Source organism: Ambystoma mexicanum, chromosome 3q (genome assembly GCF_040938575.1).
Source record: "Ambystoma mexicanum isolate Mex_15411 chromosome 3q, UKY_AmexF1_1, whole genome shotgun sequence".
In the NCBI taxonomy this organism is placed as follows: Eukaryota; Metazoa; Chordata; class Amphibia; order Caudata; family Ambystomatidae; genus Ambystoma; species Ambystoma mexicanum.
The window spans coordinates 692,555,151-692,578,682 of record NC_090926.1 but is presented as its reverse complement, the minus strand read 5'-3'; the positions used below and the strand labels follow the sequence as shown (position 1 = coordinate 692,578,682).

The 23,532-nt window shown below is 50.7% G+C and overlaps 2 protein-coding genes across 6 annotated transcripts in view; one reads left to right on the top strand and one right to left on the bottom strand.

Moving 5' to 3' along the window:
- Positions 1–17,023, bottom strand: part of OGFOD3 (2-oxoglutarate and iron dependent oxygenase domain containing 3) — an 876,068-nt gene extending 859,045 nt beyond the window's left edge. For 2 of the 3 annotated variants that reach the window (XM_069654612.1, XM_069654611.1), the window contains exons 1-2: positions 16,201–16,337; positions 2,992–3,212 (exon numbers count right to left, since the gene is read on the bottom strand). In XM_069654612.1, the coding sequence (XP_069510713.1) occupies positions 2,992–3,212; positions 16,201–16,265 (286 nt within the window). In that variant the 5' untranslated portion in view covers positions 16,266–16,337. Of the gene's footprint in view, positions 1–2,991; positions 3,213–16,200; positions 16,338–16,980 lie in introns of those variants that run through there. The other variant, XM_069654613.1, reaches the window with a different exon arrangement.
- HEXD (hexosaminidase D) overlaps positions 15,949–23,532 on the top strand; it is a 750,596-nt gene continuing 743,012 nt past the window's right edge. Inside the window, exon 1 of one of the 3 annotated variants that reach the window (XM_069654607.1) lies at positions 15,949–16,089. The gene's annotated coding sequence lies outside the window, so the exon portion shown is untranslated. Of the gene's footprint in view, positions 16,090–16,163; positions 16,312–23,532 lie in introns of those variants that run through there. The other 2 variants (XM_069654608.1, XM_069654605.1) reach the window with 2 other exon arrangements.

The following is a 23,532-nucleotide window of genomic DNA, read 5'->3' as shown; positions in this document are numbered from 1 at the left end:
CAGGGAGTGTAGGGCTTGTTCTTGTTACGTTCCCGGTCCTATCCAAGCTAGATTTTCCCTAATCCTCCATCTGGTGGTCCTAACTTCCCCACCCTGTCCACAACCTCTCCCTAACCCTCTTCCCCCCACTGGCTGCCACATGTTGTCCTGTTTACTGTATCAGGCACCTGTGCTAACCACAGTGGTAGGGTCGACTTCATTCGGCTTCTGTGGTTCGGGGGAGACTGTCGATCTCTCTTCCCCTTTTTGTTAGTGGATCTTGACAGTCTCTCCTGGGAGGAACGGGAAGCACTGGTCCCGATGTGTCCAATCGCATGGAAGAAGGCGGCAATTCCCTATCTAGGGGTCCAGGATCCCGCACACCCGAAGGTCACATACCAGGTCAACTTCCCCCGGCTCCTCAAAGAATTAGAGGGTGATCTGAAACGTTGGGCAACCCAAGAAATCTCCCTGATGGGACGCATAATGGCATGCAAAATGAACCTGCTTCCAAGATTCCTTTATGCCTGCTCATCCCTTCCAGTGGCAATCCCGGCACCCGCCCTTCGCAACTTGCAGAGGAGAATGCATAGGTTCATCTGGAGGGGTAAGAAGGCCAGGATTCCTCAGAAGTCAATGCTATGCGATGCAAGATTGGGCAGACTGGGGGTCCCCGACCTGCAAGCATACAGGGTGGCAGCGCAACTAGCGCACATTCACAAGTGGCAAATAACCAACGACAGCCCCAGATGGGTGGAACTAGAACAATCACGGCTCCCGCTCCCCGTGCGATTTCTTCCGCACATTCTGCCCCCCCTCAGAGAACACTGGGAGGGACTCCTGCTGGCGACAAAACACACCCTGAATTCCTGGGCCTGGGCGCTGAAACATAAGGGAATGTTTTCCCCAGTTTTTCACAACCCGACATTCTCACCCGGGGCGAACCCCCAAAACTTTCAGAACTGGATAGCGGGAGGCCTCAAAACTTTGGATCAGCTATGAGGGAGACCGGCCCCGCACCTTTGAACAATGTAAGGAAAAGTTTCCACTCCAAGAAAGAGACAGATTCACATACATTCAGCTACGTCACTGGTGCTCCCATCCCCAAACTCTTCAAGCAGCCACGCGTCCCCTCACTGCCCTCGAACCAACTCTCAAAGACCTCCCGGCCCAAGGAAGGATTTCCACCCTGTACAGATGATTCCTGGAGGACTTCCTGGCTTCGAAAACCCTTTGAAGGCTCAGTGGGAGGCGGACCTGGGACACCCAATTGAGGACCAGGCCTGGGTGGACATTTGGACTCGAACACACACGTCATCTGCCTATGTCACCAACAGAGAATGCGCGTACAAAATTCTGCTTCGGTGGTACTACTCCCCCCTCATGCTCCACCACATGAACCACTCCCTCGACTACGCTTGCTGGAGAGGGTGCGGCCAACCGGCCTCCTTTCACATGTGGTGGGCATGCCCAAAGATCCAACAGTTTTGGAAACTATGGTTGGCCACCATCGAACAGATCACCCGGACGGCTCTCCCCCTGTAACCTGAGCTTGTCCTTCTAGGGGCCCCGGTTCCTGGGATCTATCCGAGTTCCAGAAACAAAGCTTGTTTGCTTCTTGCAGCCATATCCCATCCCATCCTCATCACCCCTCGCCTCCCCAGAGATTATTTGATAAGTTTGATAAGTGCAATGTTGTGTTTTTAATATGTTTTTACCGCGATGTACACACATGTACACACACACACACACACACACACACACCTGGTGAACTTCTCCTGCAAGCGCTTTCATGCCTCTTGCACTCATCAGGGAGGCAGTCTGTTCAGGTTTTTCTTGTTAGTACCAAATATGGCCTCAGTGGATTCTGGTTGCTGTAGTCAATGCAGGTAGTCAGGAACCAACTCCCCCATCAATTACACAGTCTAAATCCCACAATGGGGGATGGGGATAAACCAACAGTGTGGCTCTCCAGAGTGCGGCATATGTTACCCCGGTGCTGCCCCTCACACCTACTTTAATTTCTCTGAATTGGTTATGCATTCATATGCAAATTTCTAAAGATCTTCTGCATTACCTACAAGACAGTATGTCATTACTTGGCCACTAAGTTGAATGATATCAGTTGGTCACAGACGTACCAGCATGTGGACATTCTCAAACTAAAATATACCAAATGTTCGGCCATTTTTCAGCTCAAGTCTGTTGTGGCTGCAACATTGGCTTTCAGCGGACTACCCCTTACGATTATCCTTCCCTGCTCAGGTGAGTTCATTAAAGATTGAAAACCAATTTACTTACCCCAAGTTACTCATAAAATGACACTGTAAACCTTGCTTTCTTTTGCTTCGTCTGTAATTTAGTGGAGCGAAATGTGTTTTATTGCTCAGTCCCCAAATCAATACATGTGGGTCTGGGCTGTGCCTTATATATATTTTTTGAATAACACTAGGAGCTCCCGTAAATGGATTGCAGCCTGCACAGACCTGCATTTATTAATTATTGTATATGAATATGTTTTTATTTTAGTGCATTTACTGAACTAGAAATTAATTCAATTATATTCAACCCACTAAAGCATTTATTTTACATTTCATAGAGGTAAATTGTCTAAGAGTGCGTCGGTTAAGTCGCTCCTTTAGTTAGAGGCTCCCCTATTTTACAGATTGCTTAGACTACAAAGGCATAGGCAGACATTTCTCAAGTCCTGCCTCCAAATATTGTTTTGTGACTTTTTAGGACCCTTCGATTTCTCATTCTGCATAAAGCACTGGTTACAATTTCTGAATATGTCCAGTGATAAGGAGAAGCAACATTCAATAAGATCTCAATAAACAAAAAGGAACATAAACAATATCAACATGAAAGCACTTGCGTCTGTAAAAGTCGACTGGGTCAAATCCAGATTAATTATGAAGGTAAAATACAGTACCAACTCAGAGTCCAGATTAGGGCAATAGCCGAGATAATGGTGTATAACCCATAAGTGTTGTCTTAAGTATGAAGACATACCTGCAAATCCTTTGTGATTTTCATAATCCTCAGAGCAAGGGACTTCGAAGAACCTTTTCTGAACTGTTTCACTTTGATGGGCCAACACTTCAGTAATGTCATCTTCACTGTCTGTGTATCGCCAAAGGATGACGAGACCAAGACATACAGAGGTCAGGAGCAGGAGAACCACTTTCAACCATGGCCTCTGGGATTCTGTCTGTGGAATCGTTTTCTTCACACTGTAAAAATAATACTTATGGTTGGTATATATGCTTCTCTTTATTGTAAACTGCAGACACTCAAAACAACAAGAAAGTTACTACTAATTGACCATGCTTGGGAGTCACGACTATGACTAAGCAGCGAGGGGACATGTTCTCCTGGGTCAAAAACCCACTAACCCACCAAATCCATGAGGCAGGCACCACACCCTTTAGAGGTCCAACTGGCACCCCCAAATGAGAGGACTTCCCTTGGAAAGCATTTTGGACCAACTAATGCAAATTATGGACCATTAACAGCTTGACAGGTAGAGAAGGAACAAGATGAAGATAACCAGTATGCTGGTAACCCTAAAGATGGAAGTATCTGCCCTGCTTTGGTCTCCGGAGGCCTGTATTCGCCCATCCAGCAATGGGTGAAGCAGGCAGGGGCGTGGGAGGTGGGCGGGATGCACTGCGAGCTAGCAGTTGCACTGGGGCCTCTGGGAGTGTGGAAAAAAAAAACAGTAGAGGCAGGCTGCTTGTTGTAAACTCTGACTATCAATCCTCTAGGGGGGCGTCGGGCTTGGGAGCGGGTGTCCCAAGCCTGACGTGTGCTGATGGCCTGCAGGCAACCCAACTGTAGGTACTCCTCGTGGGCCATTAATTGCAGGATCTTTCTGCATGCAAGGAGTGGAGACTTGGCGCCAGTAGATGCGTGACCTCCTGGCCACTGGGGAAAGCACACTGTCTGTTCAATCTCCCTGTGGGACCGGCGGCCTTTTAGCCTGATGGGAAAGTTGGACTGTGGCCCATGGAAGATGCTTTTTGCCAAAGGTGCTGTGAGCCCTTGGAACAGCTAAAGCCCAAATAGGTGGATTTTGGGTGAGCTGGATCCTCAGTTGTGTGCCCCTTCCAAGACAAGTTGAAAAGAGACCATCATCAAGATCCCAGATTCAGGATGGCTGCAACTAGGGACCGAAAATAACAGAAAACCTATGTGTAGGTGCAGGGGGTTGGTGGTTGTCTTCCACCCTGCAGTTGTAAGTGCTTCGATCTCACATTCTCAGAGGAGTGCTGTCTGTTTGGAGCTTAAACAGTATGTGCTTCAATCCCTGCTACAAAGGCTACAGGAAGTGTAGTAAATGTATGCGGACAAAGAAAAGCTCATTTAAACAAATAAAACGCTACTCGGCAGATGGAAAACCAGTACACTAATATGGCGTCTGCCAGCCCCTTGGCTGAACAGAGCAGCAAGTCAGTCACAGATGGCATTACAAAACCTGACCTGGTTAACCTGCTGAGGGGACGGACATAAAAGAAAAATCAAGATCTCACCCAGGATCGCCAGGAGTTGAGTTGTAGTCTGGAAACACTGCAAGGACATAGATAGGGTTTGAGAGCTTTGATATCAGTACAGTCAATGGATGATGAAATGTTTTGAGATGCTAGATCAACCACCACTCAAACGCGAGAGTCTGGAAACTATATAGAAAACGGGAAAACCTACAACTTAAGCTACCTCAATGAGGGAGCGAATAGGGATGATAGTGAGAAATGTCTGACCAATTTCTTTGCTCACATCTTGTAGACCCAGGCAAGGGAGGTGAAGCTGGACAGAGAGAGTGCACTGAAGGAACCAAAACGGCCAATAAGCCCAGAGCCAGTGTTATGAAGTGCCATAGTTTCACACAAAAGGAGGACATCCTATCAGCAGCTACAAACCTGTCCAACCTTTGGTTTTAATCGTTCAAGTCCCCAATCTAGTGCAATTATACATTATTGCTCTGAAATAAGACCAACAACATGAAAGGACATCCATTTGGCATTTATTTTTGCTTTCAAGACAAACAAAAACAGGATACCACCCTGGAGGAAGCGACCAGTCATGGGGCTTCCAACAGCAATCTTGGGGCTGGACAAGAAGACCACTGAAAAGGAATCCAGGAGTGCTCTTTAAGGAAAACACTGATTGAACAGCCATTTTTCTCTTGGTTTGTGATGAATAGAAGCTTTACTGAGGACTCTCACAGTACCTTTTGTTTAAATGCAAAGCTCTAGTCCTATTCCAAATGCTCCCCGTGGAGGTACCCAAAACATTCCTAACGGAAATAAAACGGGCTCTCCTCAAATTCCTGTGGGCGGGTAAAAAACATAGGATCTCATACGAGGTATTAACTAGGCCCAAGGAAGATGGGGGTAGGGTACCCCGATTTGGAGACATAATACAAGGCCTCCCAGCCGAAAGTGTTGATAGACCACTTCACCATGGGGACAGAAAAGCAATGGGTAGCAATGGACAAAAAGGTCCTCACCCTGGTCACGTTAAACGAATGGCTGTGGGTTCCCTGACCGCGCATTCCCAGAAGAGTCCTAAACCACCCGGTGTTGCGGGTCCTATGGTCGGTGTGGAAAGGGGGAAGGCTATTATAAATGGGGTTGATGGAGTGGAGAGAGCCCAGTGCCCCTGGCCCCTCATCTTTGGAATTGATGTGGAGGACGAACATGAGGAAAACCAGGGCCACATGTTGCAGACTATGCTGGTGGCAGCTAGGTGCTGTCTGGCCCAGAAATGGAAAAACCTGCATATGCCGATAGAAAAAGAATGGGTCACTAAAGTTCGGGCCATTTATGACATGGAGTTTCTAACACACCTCACAGACAAGTCCAAACCCAAACATTGAGAAATGATGTGTTAAACGGTATATCATATTGTGCCTGCTATCTTGTATATATTGGCCTAAACCCAGTCGCTCTGCGAAGAAAACCGCGTTGCAAAGTTCCGATTCTAGATCGACTTCGCTGCCATTTTAGGTCCATCCGCCATTTTGATTTCTATTCCAATGTAACTCTGTGTTCTAAAATGGTGGACAGTGCTTCCCGCTTGTAACTGAGCCGTCCTGCACCTTGTACGTTAATGTGTAAACTGTCAGTTGGCCGAATGTTTGGGTTGAGTAAAGAGACCTTCTCCCATGCCTGACTTGTAGACAGAGGATTGTCTGCGCCAATAGGTCTGATCCACGTACATACATCGACCACAATGTTGAACAAATACTGAACGTGGACACTAGCTAAACTGCATTGCAAAGGACATGTGTTCAGGCTTATTGTTAAATCCAAGAATACACTGTTGCCATTGTAACTGGTTTGTATGTCAGCTGAGGATGATCCATGTGCATATTGTCGGACAAGCCAGAAGTGAACTCGGCACGACCATGGATTATTAACTTGCAGAGTGGTTGGACATTATGATTGGAAATTTATAAAATGCACAACTGTTAAGACATCCAGTACCTCTCACTTCTCATACCGAAAGGGCTTGTATTCGCTGTGATGTACTGAGGGCCAGATAGCTATCTGATTTTGTTTCTTTGTAACTGTACAGTATTAGAATAAAGATCTGTGAATCTTTATAAGCCTGTGTTTGGTGTATTTCCTTTTGGGGTACTCAGCCTCGATATTTCCTTTTGCTTTTACAAATGGCGCCCAAATAGGGACCCTCAAGACTGAGGCCATCTCGTTGAAGGTTGACATGGCTATCGGACTGGGATCGGACGGTGAAAAAGGGGGCCCCTTTCTTGGATGAGACGAGATACCTCAGCAGCACTGCACGACCCGATCCCTGGACGGTGAGCATGCGGTCCGAGACGGCATCTTGACGAGGGTCCATATAAGGGGGCCCCTTTCTTGGATGAGACGTGATACCTCAGCAGCAATGCACGACCCGATCCCTGGACAGTGAGCATGCGGTCCGAGACGGCATCTTGACGAGGGTCCATATATCGAGGTGGGCAGCTTTGCCGAAATCACCAACCACGTGGGTCCTTTGAGTTCTTTGATATCCGATCGGACCACCTTAGAATTTGATCAGGTGAGTCGTGACCCGATTCTTAAGTATCCTGATAATTTGTTTCGGCGCATTGCACTCGCAAGTACAATTATTGACCAGGTAACACCAGTATTCTGATATGCCTGGGAAATTGTCTGCCTGCTTCAGGGCGTTATTCCGCAGTGACAGACAATCTTTGGAATTTGGCCGACCGGCGCCAATGGAGGGGTCGCCGGCGTGTACCATGTACTGTAAGCTTGGCATTGGTAGTATAGTGTTTAATGATATTTGGCACAGACAAACTAGACATGCTTCAGAACTTCAGTGGCCAATCAATGGTAGTTTTGAAATTCCTCGTATTGAATATTTAGAATCTATATCATTAAAGAAAAAGGCTAGACCTGCAGCATTTGATGTATTACAGAATTGGAATAAAGAAGCTTTGCAGCAACTTAAAAGTAGGGAAAAACATGCACGCTGTCGTAACACCGAAAAAGCGTTGTTATATGATCAAAATAAACAGTCTGAGTCAGTTAGGAATATGGATAGGGCTTTTTCCACTTGGTATCCAGAAAATGTATCCTTCTAAAGACTTTCATGTATCTGATGAGCTGATTGATAAGCTTCTAAATGAACGAAGGCCTGGTGCCACTGCGCCACCTCTGTATGTTCCTATTCCTGCTGTTTTGCCTTTTTCTGCTGTTATTCCTCCTCCCGTAGTTCTCCCTGCTCTTCCTGTTGCTCCTCTTGTTGTTCCTCTTCCTCCGGCTGTTGTTCCTCCACCTTTGCCAGCTGTTACGGGTTTGGTGGATTTGCCTGCTGCACCAGTAATAGCACCTTTGTTATCGAATGTACAAGATTTGCCTTCTCTTCCTTTTCCTCTTCCAAGTGGTTCTGTATCGCTTGTAGTCGATCAGGGAGCGGGTTCGAGGGTTGTAACTCGTGATACTGTGTCTCCAGAGAGAAAGCATGAATTGACTGCATGGACTAGACACTGTATGGAGAGGGGTGAACAAGCTGATGTTTTTGCCACACTCTCTAACTTAAACAATTTTCCTGAGAAAAACGTTTTTATTGAAGGATTGGGAGTTGATTTACATATAACGTGGAACAGATTAAATGATATAGATCTCCCACAAGTGTTGAGGGATCTGAATATTTTAGCATATTCAAGAGACACGGCGGAGAAAGTACATGAGCACGTCGAGAGTTGGAAAGGTTGCGGAATGTAGATATTGATGGTGATAGTTTGGACGCTATGTTAGTACAGAAAGGGTTCTTTCCTTGTCGTAAGTCGATAAATGAGGAAACACGAATTTGTACAAAAGATGCGATTAGGTGGATTTCAGACATGTTGATAACTCCTGTAGAAGTAGATCTCCAGGGAAGCCAGTGAGCGCAAGAATAATAGGCAGGGAAGCAGTGGCGGGTGTTCCTAAAAAACAGACAGTTTTAAATATATAGCATCTCAGCAAGTCACTCAACCTGCTGAGCTACCCTGGTAGCCTTCTACTGCAGTGTGTGCCTATGGATCCCTTACTGTGCTCAAAAGCACTGCATTACCAACAGTGCAGCTAATGAACATGACTTCAGGGTCAACAGTATTTCATTTCCAGCCACACTGACACTGTGCAGAGATTCATCGAGGATGTACCACTAGCGGTGACTCCAAAACGGGCAAGGGTGCGCTGAACCATCAGTGTTATTACATGGCTAGACTGGAATTTTGGTGCTGCTAGTCTAGCCACTTCTTATTGTGGCATGACATTCTGTGTGTGATTACGTGGCTAGACTGGCATTTTTTTTTTTAATCCATAATGTTTTATAACTTTTTTCGCACATACATAAACATTACACATAACACTGCATTGCAGGGGAAGGAAGAAACAGAGGGTAAACCATAAGGTGGGGGGGGTCAAAACAAAATTGGGGAGGGGCCTCTGCCCCTTGGACCATCTAGTCTTTGATGAGGGAACACAGGACACAGTCCCCGTGCGCCAGGCCCGCCAGTCCATGGGCACCTTGCTCTTAATGCTCCCATTGCCAGTGAGGCTTCTTCGGGGGCTTAGCCATTGTCTACCCATCTCTGCCAGATTTTGCTCGCTTTCTGCGGGCATCCCCTTGCTGCGTATACCCTGCGCTCCATTGTTACACAGATGTCCACGTCCGTGATCCTTTGAAAGAACTAGGTGTTCTTTCCGATCCCCATAGCTGCGCAATGTTCCTTCTCAGTATCGCTGTAGCGGTTGACCAGAGCAGTTTCTCATACCGGGTCAGGTCACATCAGAGATCCCTAACAGGAGTTGCTTTGGTCCCCTTTGTATTGGCTTGCCCAAGACTCTGGACAGTTTGTCACAGCATTTCCGCCATAGTTGCTGTATTTTCCCATATGATGTGGAAGAAGGTTCCTTCCTCGCGCCTGCATCGTAGGCATCACGGGTCCGAGACCTTGCCCCACCGGAAGAGTGCCACTCTCGGATATGAAATACAATGTAGGATCTTAAGTTGGACCAGTCGGAGCCTCGATGAAATGGTCGCCTCACGAGGGTACATCAAGGCTTCCATCCAGTCTTCCGATTGTAGAGGGCCAACGTCTCGCTCCCACCTGGCCCTCAAGCTGACGAGCTCGGGTGTAGCAAAGGATGTGATTGCATTATACATGGTTGAAGTGACTTTTCTTTTTATTTGGTCCTGGACTATGTTTCACTCCAGCGGGGTACATTCTAGCGTGTTGCTGAATCTGTTGATCTGATCTGATCTGTTGATGGGCGTGCAGTGCGTGTTTCAGTTGCGTATAATGGTATCCTTCCGAGGATGGGAGGGCGAATTCTGAACGCAGTGTTTCAAAGGGGACCAATTTCTCCTACTTTGGTGATGTCACGTTGGGCCTAGGCGGGCCATTTCGGCAGCTTCTGTAACTCGGGGAGAAGCCTGTTGTTCCACAGTGGTTGGGGCAGCGTCAGTTTCGATTCCCAGCCTACATGCCGGTGTGCTTCCGCCCAGATTCCTGTGATGTGCTTTTCCATGGTAGGAGCTGAAGTGCGGCCCATGCCACAGTATAGAAGTTCCAGGGGTGTTATGCTGCTGTTGGTGTTAAACCTTCTGATATGCGGCAGGTTCCTTTCCCCATGGAGCATGTCATTCACCATCGCCATCTGGCTGGCCCAGTAGTAAGTTTGCAGCCTGGGCAGCCCAATCCCCCCCTCCCAGACGGATCTCTGAAGGGTGGAAAGAGCGATCCGTGGGGGCCCTCCACTCCAAAGCAGTTTCCGGAGGATACTGTCTATTTTGAGGAATTCCTGGTGCGGGATATGCAGCGGTGTATTTTGCAGAACATACAACAACTTGGGAAGGGTGATCATTTTGAATAGGGTAGCTCTGCCCATCAGTGTCAGTGGCAGGGAGCTCCAATGGCGAGTGTCCTCAGCGAATCTCGCCACGACTGGTTGTAGATTCAGAGCTGTGTGTCTGTGAGGTGCTTCGTGATTTTCACCCCTAGGTATTTTAACTGATCAGTAACAATTTGGTAGGGGCAGTCTATGGGGCAAGTGGCAGCAGCTACGCTTCCTATGGGAAATAGGATGGATTTTGACCAGTTCACACGTAGGCCACTGAAGGCTCCGTATCTTTTCAGCATTTGGGTAACATTTTGGCAGGAGTTGCGTGGGTCTTTCAAGTAGAAAAGCAAGTCATCCGCGTAGAGGGACACTCTATCCTCTCATGTTTCTGACCACCGGAAGCCCTCCCAGAGTGGGGTATTTCGTAAAAGGATGGCCAGTGGTCCGATTGCCAGCCGTTGACCTTAGTTCTGGCTATTGGACATTCGTATAGTAGTTGCACCCAGCCGATAAAGTTTGCGCCAAAACCCATGTGCCTCATTATGTCCCAGATGGCCTCCCACCTCACCGAATCAGAAGCTTTTTCAAAGTCTTTTGCCAACAAAGCCAGCGGACCCTGTATGCTGCCGGCTTTTTCTAGTGCTGAGTGCAACCTGTAGAGATTCATGTGTGTCGATCTCTCGGGCATGAAGCCGCATTGGTCAGGGTGGACCAGGGAGGGGATGACTTGTTGTAGCCGGTTTGCCAGGATCTTCGCAAGTATTTTGGTTTCGCGGTTTATAAGTGAAATGGGCCTGTAAGAGCTGCAGTGTTCAGGGGGTTTGTCCGGTTTGGGTAGAACTATTATTGTGGCTTCCTAAAATCTGGGGAAAGGGTGCCCTGTTCTCTTGCATGTTGGAACATTTGCAGTAGGTGTGGAGCAATCACGTTGGTTCCCACTTTCCACCACAGCTCGATTTGAAAGCCGTTTGGACCTGGGGACTTGCCAGCTTGGAGGCCGGACATGGCATTCGACACCTCATCCTCCGTTATGTCTCTTTCCAACAATTCTTGTTGTGTTATGCTCAAGGTGGGGAAGTTAATTTCCTCTATGATTGAGGGATTTGCGGGGGTGTTAGGTGACTTATACAGTTCAGCATAGTAATTTGCGAAGCCCCTCGTGATGTCCTGATCTGCCACAAGTGGGGTTGTGCCCTCTGTCTGTAGCTGCTGGACATGGCTGCGTCCCTGCTCCTTGCGTTCTCGCCATGCTAGCATTTTCCCGGCTTTATCACCCGTTTCATAAACTCTTGCACGCATTGTCGAGTGTGCATGCCTAGCATTATCCAGTGCAGTGTTCTGGAGCTGCTTTTGTGCCAGGAGCAGGGCCCGGTTTGTGTCGGGCGTGTTCTGGGTTATGTGCGCTACCTTTGCTTGTTTCACCTGTTCCGCTTCGTGTACCTTGAGTAGGTATTGTTTCCTCTGTGCGGTCGTCCATGAGATGAGTTCACCCCTCAGTACTGCCTTGTAGGCCTCCCATAGTGACACTGGGTCTGATGCGGACTCTGTGTTCAGCTCAAAGTATGTCTGTGTTGTCTCTTGGAGCCTGACCACCAGGTCTGGATTGCCCAGGTAGTAATTATTCAGGCGCCAGCTGGACGGGGGAGTCGGCCTGGATGTTGTGATTTGCATCACCAGTGGCGAGTGGTCGGAGATGCCTCTGGGGAGTAGGCATGCTTCATGTGCCCTGTGTAGGTCAGTTGCTGGGAGAAAGAAGTAGTCCAATCTGGAGAGCGAGGCGTGAGCCCCCGAGTGGAAGGAGTATTCCCTGATATTAGGGTGGAGTTCTCTCCATACGTCACACAGGCCCATGGCGTTCGTGAACATTGCAAGTTTGGTAGGCACGCTGGGGTTTCTATTTCGAAGGTGTGAGCGATCCCGGGATATGTCCATGACTTTGTTGAAGTCCGCTCCTATTATCATGATGTTAGAGGTGTCTGCGGTAATCAGGGGGGAAATGTCGGCGAGTAGCGGTGACAACAAAGTGGGCATTGCGTAAATCGCTAGTAGTGTGACAGAGTGCTCCCAGAGTGTGCCAGCCACATATACGTATCTTCCTCCAGTTTCCTGGGTTACTGTGTTCAGGTGGAAAGGGAGATTCTTGTGTATCAGTACCATGACCCCCCTTGAGCCCATTGTGAAGCCTGCGTGGACTGCGATTCTATAATTTGTGCGTATGAATAGGGAGATTCTGTGCCTGCAAGGTGTGTTTCGGACAGGAAAGCGACGTCCAGTGCATGCCTGTTCAAGTATTGCCCCACCAATCGCTGTTTGATTGCATTGCCGAGGCCATTGACGTTCCAGGTCATAAATTTCAGTGTTCTGGTTGTGTTTGTATTACGTGATGCCATATCTATCCGTGGCAATGGAGTGTGTGCTGCTGACGACACCAGGTACCCGGCAACCGCTCGCCTCCGTGTTGTAACACTCTTATGTGATTTTAGTGTGTTATGTGCTAGACTGGTCCTTCCCTTAACTAAACTCAACAATCCCAACCCCACCCTCCCTATACTTCTCCCAACTAGAAGCATCGGTCGCCCGAACTTTAACACTACCGGCTGTCAACTGGACAGCTTACATAAGACAATCGCAGCCTAAGGCTCAGTTGGTCCCCCTACAAACTATGACTGGGGGGGTGACACCTTTAGCGCTTAACTTGAAACTTACTAGCCGAGGGGGGGGGGGCCTGCAAAGCGCGTATGCAAGGCGTTCCCACAACCGCCACATTCAAGTGTGTGTTACCTTAAGATGGGTATTGCAGTATGTCGCATAAGGGGCCATATTACAGTTCGAGCTTACTGTTGAGTACCAGGGCACTGGATAGAGATTTAGGCGTGGGTCAGCCACCTATGTCTTCCCGTGGGTCTTTTGCTGGAGACTGACGGGGCTCGCGCTGTTGGGCAGGCGGGGGCACGCGGTTCCTTCCCCCTCTGCCACGCGAAGACGACCAGTCACCCTCTATATGCTGTTCAGCCCAGCGCCATGCTTCTTTGTGGTCATTAAAGTGGGCCGTGGTTCCCTTGTGGTAGATCTTTAATTGCACGGGAAAGAGCAGCCCATACTTCACTCTCATTGATTGTAGGTGGTTAAAGGATTGTCTTGCCCTCTGCACTTCCCTAGTGTAGTCAGGGAAAAAGGCGATCCTGGAACCATTAAAGGTAATCGTGCCCTTGGCGCGTGCATGTTGCAGTAATGCATCTCGGTCCCTGAAGTTTAAAAAATTTGCAATTACTGTGCGCTCGCTCTATAGAGAAGAACTTGGAGAATGAGTCCGGGTCGAACAGGTCAGCGAGCAGCTGCTCCAAAAACAGTTCCATGCAGGCGCCTTCTGCTTTCTCGGGGATACCAAGTATTCGCACATTATTGCGTCTAGATCTCCCCTCTCCATCTTCAATTCTATCCCCCAGCACCTTGAGCTTGGACGTGACACACTGGAGTTGTTGTCTCATGTTGTGAATCCCATCTTCTGTGTTCGAGATGCGTTGTTCGGCATCTCCCGTGCGTGCCGTTAGCTTTTGGAGGTCATGTCTGAGGAGGGACACGTCCATGCTTATTCCGTCCATTTTCTGCTCCATGGACGTGTGGGATTCCGCTATGGCGGTCATCATGTCTTTGAGGGAGATCGTATTGTCTGTCTCCACCTCCTCCGAGGACAACAAGTGGAGGTCGGGAGCTTGTGGAGGAGGAATTGTATATTGGTCCATGCTGCTTTGCGTGGGCAGTCTCCTAGATCTGTCTTTCCCCATGTTTCTTACTGCGCCTAGTGGGTCTGGATTTTGCGCGGAAATCGCTGTGCAGCAACCAGACTGCGGACTAAGCTGTTGCCTCTGTGTAGCATACTGGCATGCTCCGGCGTCGGGACTGGTCCTGGATTGCCCGCCCAATCCAGCCCCAGTGAGTTCCACCACTTCGGTCCCGGGGGCCATGCACCGTTGCTATCTGCAGGGTGGAGGAGCGTGTAATGGCCGCCTGACAGCCTGGCGAGTCCGCTTCGCGCCTTTACCCCCTTCCCCCGGCGGATTGTTGGCCAGTTGCCCTGGCCGATGCAAGTGGTGGGGCTGCGGGACTGCTACTCACGTGTGCTCTCCAGTGCTGCTCGCCTGTTTCTGAGATGTAGCTTCTTCTCGGGGTGCCCAGGCCCTCGCCACAGGCGGTGCGGTTGTTGGTCTTGTGTAGAGCAGCTCTCCTGGAATCCTCGATGCAGGCCTCAGGGCCCCGTGCTCTTGGCGGTGAGTGAGCTGCTGTGCTTAGGGCCCTTGCTGCGGGTGGCCTCCCGCAGTCCGGTGCCGCCACAGCCCCGGTTACCCCCCACCAGCGGGGGAGCGTCGGATTCACAGCTTTCCGGTAGGCTACAAGGCGGTGCGGCGCACTGTTCTTGGGGGGGGTGCCTTCGGTGTCCTTTGCGCTGGTGTGCTTGCTGTTGTGCTTTGGGACTCTGCCCCGGCCAGCCCCTGGTGGGCACCTCTATTTCCGCTTGTCGCTGACCCTCCTGGCCTGTAGTTGAGCGAGTGCAGCCGGCTGCTCCCGTTCACTCATCTGCCGGCAGGCTCGCACCCCCCTTCCACCGGCGTGGGCCACGTATCAATGCCGCCTCGGCTCGGGGTGTCTTCCCCAGCGGAGGTGCGCAGGGTTGTAGTTCTTCCGACAAGCTGGTCAGTTGTTGCATACAAGTCGGAGCTTCGCCTGCCCTCGATATCGACAGCAGGCAGCAAGCCGAGTCCCCCTGCCATACAGCCATACAGCTCCGCTTCTCGGGCACAGAGTTAGCGCTCACCCCGGTGGCCATCTTAAAGTCGGGCGAGTGTTTATGCCTCTATAGCATGCAGGTAACAGGCAATTTAATCAGGATGTGTTTGGCGGTCGCGGGGGCGACTCACGTCTTTCCCATTGCACTGCTGGCCACGCCCCCCGCTAGACTGGCATTTTGATGCTGCAAGTTTGGACATGTTTTCATACAGTGGCATGGCATTTTTAATGGTAAAGCCAACTGGCGTATGTTCATATGTGGAGTACTGCCATATATTGGCAGAACACACGTGGACATGTCTTACAGTATCATTACTGGCATTTTGATACTGTTCGTGCAGCCAACATAGAAATATATGTGCACAGCCAGCATGAAACGATTTTTATACTGTTATATATTGTGGGCAAAGACATAATGAAAACGTGTTGGGGAAATACTCAACTGTTTGGCTTTTTAACCAATTTTTCAAAAAAGGGTGCTTTAAAATTAACCATTTTAAGCAATTATTTAAAAAAGAAAATGTCGTGAATCCCCCACCCCCTTCAATATAGCAATATATAAACCAGTTTGGCCTTTTGACCCTTATTTCATGTACCCCCCCTTGCTGCATGTGTGTGCCCCCTAATACTGGAAGACGGCATTCCATCCGTCACTACAAAGAACATTGACAAGCCATATTCTCAAAAATCTATCAAACAATATAAAAACAAGTGACAGACCACGCAGGTTGCCACTCTTCTCCAATACAGACATCTCTTCGTCTTCACTACAAATCAAATACACTGCGAACAAATTAAATCTAGTGGCTTTGGCAGTGCGTGTTTTAAAATCCAGTCCCGTGCTGCTGTCATGCACAGAACGCGCAGCCCCTCGCTAGGCAGAGGCAGCTTCATCATCACACACACGCCTAGTAAAGTTTTGCCTGAAAAAGCCATACATACACAGAGGACCGTGTGTAGAACGGTAAGGCGACATCATCAGGAAACGCCTCCACTAGCTACTACTCTGCATTTACTTCTACAGCGGAAGGAGCAAGTGGAGTGTTGCTTTAGAAGGGTCGTGTGCGCTGGTTACCTGGCTTCTCTCCGCCGACTCTCTGCTGGTAGGGGGCCGGCCTTGGTTCTCCTGCGAGGTGGCATGGGGCAGCAGGACGCAGGAACCAGCTAGAAGCAGGGTGAGGCACAGGTGAGGCGTGGGTGAGGGCCGAGGCGTGAAGGGGCAGGTGAACGGTACGGGAAGCTATAGTCGCGCTAACGGGAGAGGGGCTTTCTATGAAGAGACGAGTTTTAAGACTGAAAATTGTCTCTCCTGCGTGTACTGTAATATGAAGTCGATATGGGAGCTGCTTCGTACTCGTGTATCTTAAATGCTCACATGTAAATGCTCACATGTAGCCTTTTCCTGAGAAACTCCCGATGGTGCCGACTGCCAGGCCTGAGCAATGGATCGCCGATCTGATCTGAGCTGCATTAAAACTCAAACCAGAAAATAAAACGTCCACATCACAACGCGATTTCCCCCGCCACCTCCCCTATGTAAACAGGGATTGCCACTCAGCCAGGGGGAAATGCAAGGTCACCCTATTGATTGGGAGCTCCTCCGAATGGTGGGAGGAGGTGAGATGGTAACGGAGCAGGCGTGAGAGCAAGGCTAGCTGCTTTCTGAAAGCGGGCAAAATTATTTCTTGGCATTTGCTGCTAGTGTCTAGGCAATATGGAACCATGGCGAAACGCTAGATAGAGTCTGCACTACCGCCCCACCCCCAGATACCACAAAGTAAACAGCGCTGTTTCTCGATAACATATTAAACCATAAAAAAATAAATTCTGTAGCTTATACTTAAAAGTACTAAACTGAGATGATCTTCTCTCCATATCTCTACGATCTGTTTTTTCATGGTTTCCTTCTCTTGCTCTTTGTTTCAATATGCCAGTTTTCTCTTTCTATTTCATTTTTTCTTTCACTTTCATCATTCCGTTTTATCTTTCACCCTATTTGAATCCTTTCTGATTTTCTTTTTAGCACCCTCTTTCCCATTCTTTTCTTTCATAGCCTCTTTAAAGATGTCTTCTGCTTGATGCCCCCCTTTCACTTGTCTTCTGTTTCTTTCCCATTTTTCGTTGCTAGCCTCCCCCTTTGGTTCTCTCTCTCACTCCCTATTTATTTATTTTGCAATTTACATAGCGCACCAAGCCTGAGGGCATCTAGGTGCTGTACTTGACAGTAAACAAGGGTAATTCTGGTGCTGCCCCTTTAAGGGTTTTGCAAGGCGGCAGAGTGATGTTGCACCCCGCCGCTTGCCCTTTAAATAAAATGGATGTGTCCAGCCGCGACAGAGCGACCGGGTGTTGGGGGCGGGTCGGAGCCCCCACGCGGTCCCATAAGCCCCCACCACATGAAGGATTCACACGGGCACCAGTCCTTCGTGTTCGGGCTTCCCGGTCGCTCTGATGCGGCCGGGAACGCCCCCTTCATTTATACACAGCGCGGCGGCGTGACACGTCACGCCGCCGCGTAAGCCCGTCATCGGGCAGCGCCACACTCCTCCTTTTCCGGGAGGAACAACAAAATAGATTAACAGTAACTTTATTAACCAGAAAACCACACATCTATCATAAACACTACTGCACACCCAAAAACCCCTTTAATGTCATCCACCCAGATCTTCTCACCCCAGTTCACTAACCAAGCGTCCCACAACATATTCGCTGAGGTAGGCAGGTTTCCCTCGCCCAGCCCTCTGGGGGTACCTCTGGCCTACCTCCGGCACGTGACGTCCTTCCGCCGCTTCTCCCCGGACTGGGGATTCGGGTACTTCGTCCCAGAGACCTCCGTCAGCAGGCATGTCTGGTGGATCAGGTTCGGGTGGGGTTTCAGTTCGTGGATCACCCAGCTTCTTAAAGAAACTCACATTTCGGGTGACAGCAGATCGTCCATCCGAGGCCGTCCCCATGGACCCTTTCACTGCCACTACATCCAAGGGCTCCGGTTCATAGGGGAGCGAGAGCTTCCCGTGGGGGTGTCGGTTGCGGATGAGGACCTCATCTCCCGGTTCAAGTCATTGAGGTCGGAGACCCCTGCGTAGGTTTTCTTGTTCCGTTCGGACTCGCCTTTCAGCCTCCACCCGCTGACTATCGATGACCCCTGGTTCTTTCTCCCCAACTTCCGGCAACAGCCCCAGGGGGCACCTCTTGAATAACGCTTCTGCCGGCGCCACTCCCGTGGCGGCATGTGGGGTGGTGCGGTACACTCGCAGAAACTGATAGAGGGCGCGTTGTAAGGATTGCCCCTGCCCCTGAGCAATTCGGAAGGTTTTGTTCAGAGTCCGCATCAGTCTCTCAGCGTCCCCGTTTGCTTGGGGCCACAGTGGGGAGATCTTCCTGTGCTGTATTCCGCAGCTCTCCATCAACTCGGAGAACCGCTCACTTTGGAAGGGCGATCCGTTGTCGGAGCATAGAGTGTGGGGAAAACCATGGGCCGCAAATATTTTCTCCATCGCCACCACCACATGCTCAAAGGCCACAGATTCGACGAACTCGATCTCCGGGTATCTCGAGTGTTCATCGACTATCACCAGGAAGTGGGTGCCCACTGATGTTGAGCCAAAGTCGGGGTGGACGATCTCCCAGGGCCTCGTGCCTCGGGGCATTGCCTCAATTGCAGGTTCTCGTTGCAGAGGAGAGGCCGCCTGACACCATACACATGCCGCCACGAAGTCGTCCACCCTTTTCTCCAACTCCGGAAACCAGACTTTCAAACGGAGCCGCGCCTTGGTCTTGGCGGCGCCCTGATGTCCATGGTGGGCGAGACTGATCACATCGCTCACCTTTGACTGTGGAATAACAATCCGGTCACCCCGGAGTAGCAGCCCTGAGTCGGAGAACGACAACTCCTCCTTCACCTTCCACAACTGCTCCAGCGCTGTTTTGGCTTCCTGCGTGCGCCCGGACACAACTCCGAGGATGGACTTCCAAGACCCATTACGCATTGCGTCCTTCAAGATTCGAAAACACTCGTCCTCAGCCGCAGCAGCCTCCAACTCCTCTAGGGACATCGCATTTGGTGTTGCCGCCTCCACCACCATTCGTACATAACTGTCCGCTTCTTCTCCGCAGGTGTCATGTCCATCTCCCCCACCTACTCCCGGATGACGAGAAAGGTAGTCTGCGGCATTGTTGGCCCCTGGCCTATACACCAGGGTGACGGAATACTCGAGGAGGGCGAGCATCCACCTCTCAATTCTAGCCGGTGGTTTTGACGAGGAACCCACCAGTATCGGAAGCAGTGGTTTGTGGTCAGTTACCACCGTCACTGGACGTCCCAAGACATAGAGCCGGAAGTGTCTGCAGCCCCACAGCACTGCCAAGGCCTCCCGCTCGATCTGGGAGTACCTCTGTTCCGTTTCGGTGAGCGCTTTGCTAGCATATGCCACAGGTCGAACAGTCCCGTTGCGGTCCACTTGAGTCAGCACTGCTCCCAACCCGAAAGGACTTGCATCGACCACAATCTCCGATTCCAAGGCGGGGTCGAAAAACGCCATGGTGTCCCCCGTTGTGAGGGCACCCTTAATGTCCTCAAAGGCGGCCTGTTCGAGAGGGCCCCAGTGCCACGGTGACTCCTTCTTGGTCAGCGCCCGGAGTGGTTCAGATCTCGAGGCTAAGTTCGGGATGAACCGCCCACAATAGGTTACCATCCCCAGGAAGCTCCTCACGTCCGTCACAGACTCGGGGGCTTTCGCCGCTTTGATGTCCTGGACCTTTTTCGGGTCTGGCGACACCCCCCCCCCTCCTTGAATATGAAGCCAAAGAATTCAATAGAGGGGCGCATGAACTCACACTTTTCCCTATGAAGGGTGAGGCCCAACGATTGAAGTCGTTTCAGAGTATTATCGAGCCTCTTCATGTGGTCCACTTCGGTTTTGGCAAACACCAGAATATCATCGCTAATATTAAGGACGCCCTCCAGATCTGCTAGGGCGCCCCTGATGATGTTTTGGAACACTTCAGCGGCAGACGATACTCCAAAGCTCAACGGCTTGTATCGATACAGTCCCCGATGGGTGGTAAACGTTGTTATGTACCGGGACTCTGGATGAAGGACGACCTGGTGATACCCGGCTCGGAGGTCCAGTTTCGAGAACACTCGAGCCCCCTGAACATCAGCAATGATATCATCGATCGTTGGTGTAAGATGGCGCTCCCTTTTGATCGCCTTGTTGGGGAGCCTCATGTCCACGCAAATGCGTACCGAGTCGGGTTGCTTGGGCTTTCTGGCCACCACGATCGGAGACACCCAGGGGGTTGGGCCCTCAACCTTCTCGATGATATCCAGGCTCACCAAGTTGTCCAGCTCCTTATCGACCTGCTCCCTTAAATGGAATGGTACTCGGCGGTGTTTCAATGCGATGGGCTGCACTGACTCATCGATGTGTAATCGAACCGGTTCCCCAGTCATCTTTCCGATCCCACTGAAGAGTGCAGCATATTTGTCGAGGAGATCATTAATGTCCTCCAGGTGGACGGAGTATGCAAAGCTGACGATACCTAAGGCCTCCGCAGCTGCACAGCTGAGCAAGGTATTACTGCTCACCGGGGTCACATAGAATCGAGCCTTGATTTGTGAGCCATCATGCTCCACATCTGCCACGAAGGCACCGTCTAGCGGTAGCGGTTCCTGACCCCCAAAAGCAAATATGCGGGCCTTCGGTGTGACCAGACCTGGGAGGGGTTTGAGAGAGTGTCATGCATGCTGGACGCTACGCTCGTAGAACAGCTAGACCGTTCTACTCCAAATGGAGGCTATTCGATACGTTACCGGGAAAACGACGTTTACACTTTTCACGTCGCTAACTTCACGTGACTTTTGCTTCGTCACGTGAAATACGGTATCACGTATTTAAGCAGCGTAGAAACTTCACTCGCTGCTTCTGATCGTCTCTATTGGCGTCGTGTAGCTGAACCTCTGATCTACATCCTGGTATATTCCTACAGCTACTTTTGGGCCTTCGATAGCGTGTGTTCCGCCACACGCTGATTCCTGGAGCTATCCCTTCGCGTGATAATCCACACGCGCTCCTTGTCTTCACACGCGGCTGGCCAAGGCTGCGTGAATCCTGCCCGCGTGTAAAATCCACACGCGCTCTTTGTCTTCATACGCGGCTGGCCAAGGCTGCGTGAATCCTGCCCGCGTGTAAAATCCACACGCGCTCTTTGTCTTCATACGCGGCTGGCCAAGGCTGCGTGAATCCTGCCCGCGTGTAAAAATCACGCGCTCTTCGTCTTCAAGTGCGGCCGGCCCAGGCTGCGTGAATCCTGCCCGCGTGTAAAATCCACACGCGCTCTTTGTCTTCATACGCGGCTGGCCAAGGCTGCGTGAATCCTGCCCGCGTGTAACATCCACACGCGCTCTTCGTCTTCAAGTGCGGCCGGCCCAGGCTGCGTGAATCCTGCCCGCGTGTAAAATCCACACGCGCTCTTCGTCTTCAAGTGCGGCTGGCCAAGGCTGCGCGAACCCTGCCCGCGTGTAAATCCACACGCGCACGCTGTCTTCACACGCGGCTGGCCCAGGCTGCGCGATTCCTGCCCGCGTGTAAATCCACACGCTCACGTTGTCTTCAAACGCTATTTTCTTCTAACTCCTGCATCTGTGGAATTAACAGAAGGATTGATCCCTAAGTGGGAAGGAAGCCTTTCAAGGATTATTGGAAGTGACTTTGAACTGAACTTTGGACGCTATCCTGTGGTGAATTCAACCCGTATCTAGCGTGAGCCTCGTTCCGTCCGGGATAAGTCTCCCTTACTAATTTTCCCTTCCCTGTCGTTTTGTTCTTCAATTCAAATCCATCAAGAGGCTTCTGGATTGTTCTACCCAGAGATACAGGTCAGTGTGATCATTCCTGTCATTATCTAACTCATCATACTCAGGTTGGAGCAGTTATTCATGATACTTTAATTTGTCCTAGGCTGGATTACTATACCTTACCCACGCCCTTTCCAGTGATCCATCGCTCTGCCTGTTTTATCAGCCAGAGGGTTGTATCATTTGGAAGGTCTTTGTTGACTTCACGACTATCAAGTCGGGTGAACAGGGATCCGGAAGACCCTACCTCCTGTATCCTTTTGAATATCGTATCCTTTTCAGTTGATACTTTGGTGCATTCTGACAGAGAGTCATAATGCCCTCTGGCCATCACATTGACAGAGGCGCCTGTGTCAACGAGCACTGGGACTGGGGAGTGGTTGATCTCCACCACACATCTCGGCTGTCTCCTGCTTTTTCCTTTGAGTATTCCCACGCTTGAGACGAAAAAGATGTTCTCCTCGTCTTCCTCTTCGGCTCCTTCAGGATGGGACTCGACTTCACCCTGTTCTACCTGGGCAACACTGGGCTGTTGGCTCTGGCGCGGAGTCCACGTCCGTGCCTGACCTCTCGGCACCATCACCGGCATGGCTGCACGACATACTCTCGAGAAGTGATCGGCCAGTCCACACCTCCCACAGGTTTTTCCAACCGCCGGGCATTCTGCCATGTGAGGGAGGTCGTACCCGCACTTCTGGCACGACTCCCCGGCTCTTCCTGCCCTGTCTCGGGGTCCTCCACCTGGGCGTCTCACTCCTCGGCCACCCCGCCACACGACACACACCTCCTCCGACCTCACTGACCGAGACCCTGCTTCCATCTTGTTGGCTCGGGCTTCTGCTACCTCGTGGCACCTGCCCAGCTCCAGTATGCGGGGCAGTGTGATGCCCGGCTCTCTCAGGACTTGCCTCCTGAGCTTGCCAGAGGAGCATGCCTGGATTAGCATCGTGCGTATCATGTCGTCTGCATCCCCCCATGCACATCCGAGGGAGAGGCGGCGTAGGCGACCATAAAAAGTGTCCAGTGTCTCTTCTTCCTTCTGCTTAGCCGAGAGCATGACGAACCTCTCATAGTCCACGTTTGCAAGGGGAAGGAAATGTGCAAGGAGTGCCGCCTTGGCCGCATCATAAGAGTTGTTGATTGGTGTAAGCGATTCAAATATCTCCTGGACTGCAGGCCCTGCAGAGTACAGCATGGTGGCAATTCTGCTGTCATCATCCGTCACCTGAGCAGCCCTGAAATAAATGTCGAGGCGACTCACCCATCTTCTCCATCGGGGCCCCATGCTCGAGGGTGGGCCCGATGCATCGAACTCCGGGATGGGCTGCAAGGCGGCATGGGCCGCGGGTGTTCGTGCTTGAGCCATGATGGGAAATCCTGGTTGTCCAGGTGGCGGTCCTGCAGGGGCTTGAATCACCGGAGGTAGGACGGCCTGTTGTTGAGCCGCTGCCTGGCCACTATCGCGGGGTGGTGACGCGGCTGCAACACCACTGTCTGAATCCTCAGAGTCACCCATGGGCTTGAGCGCACAGGCACCCCCACCTACTG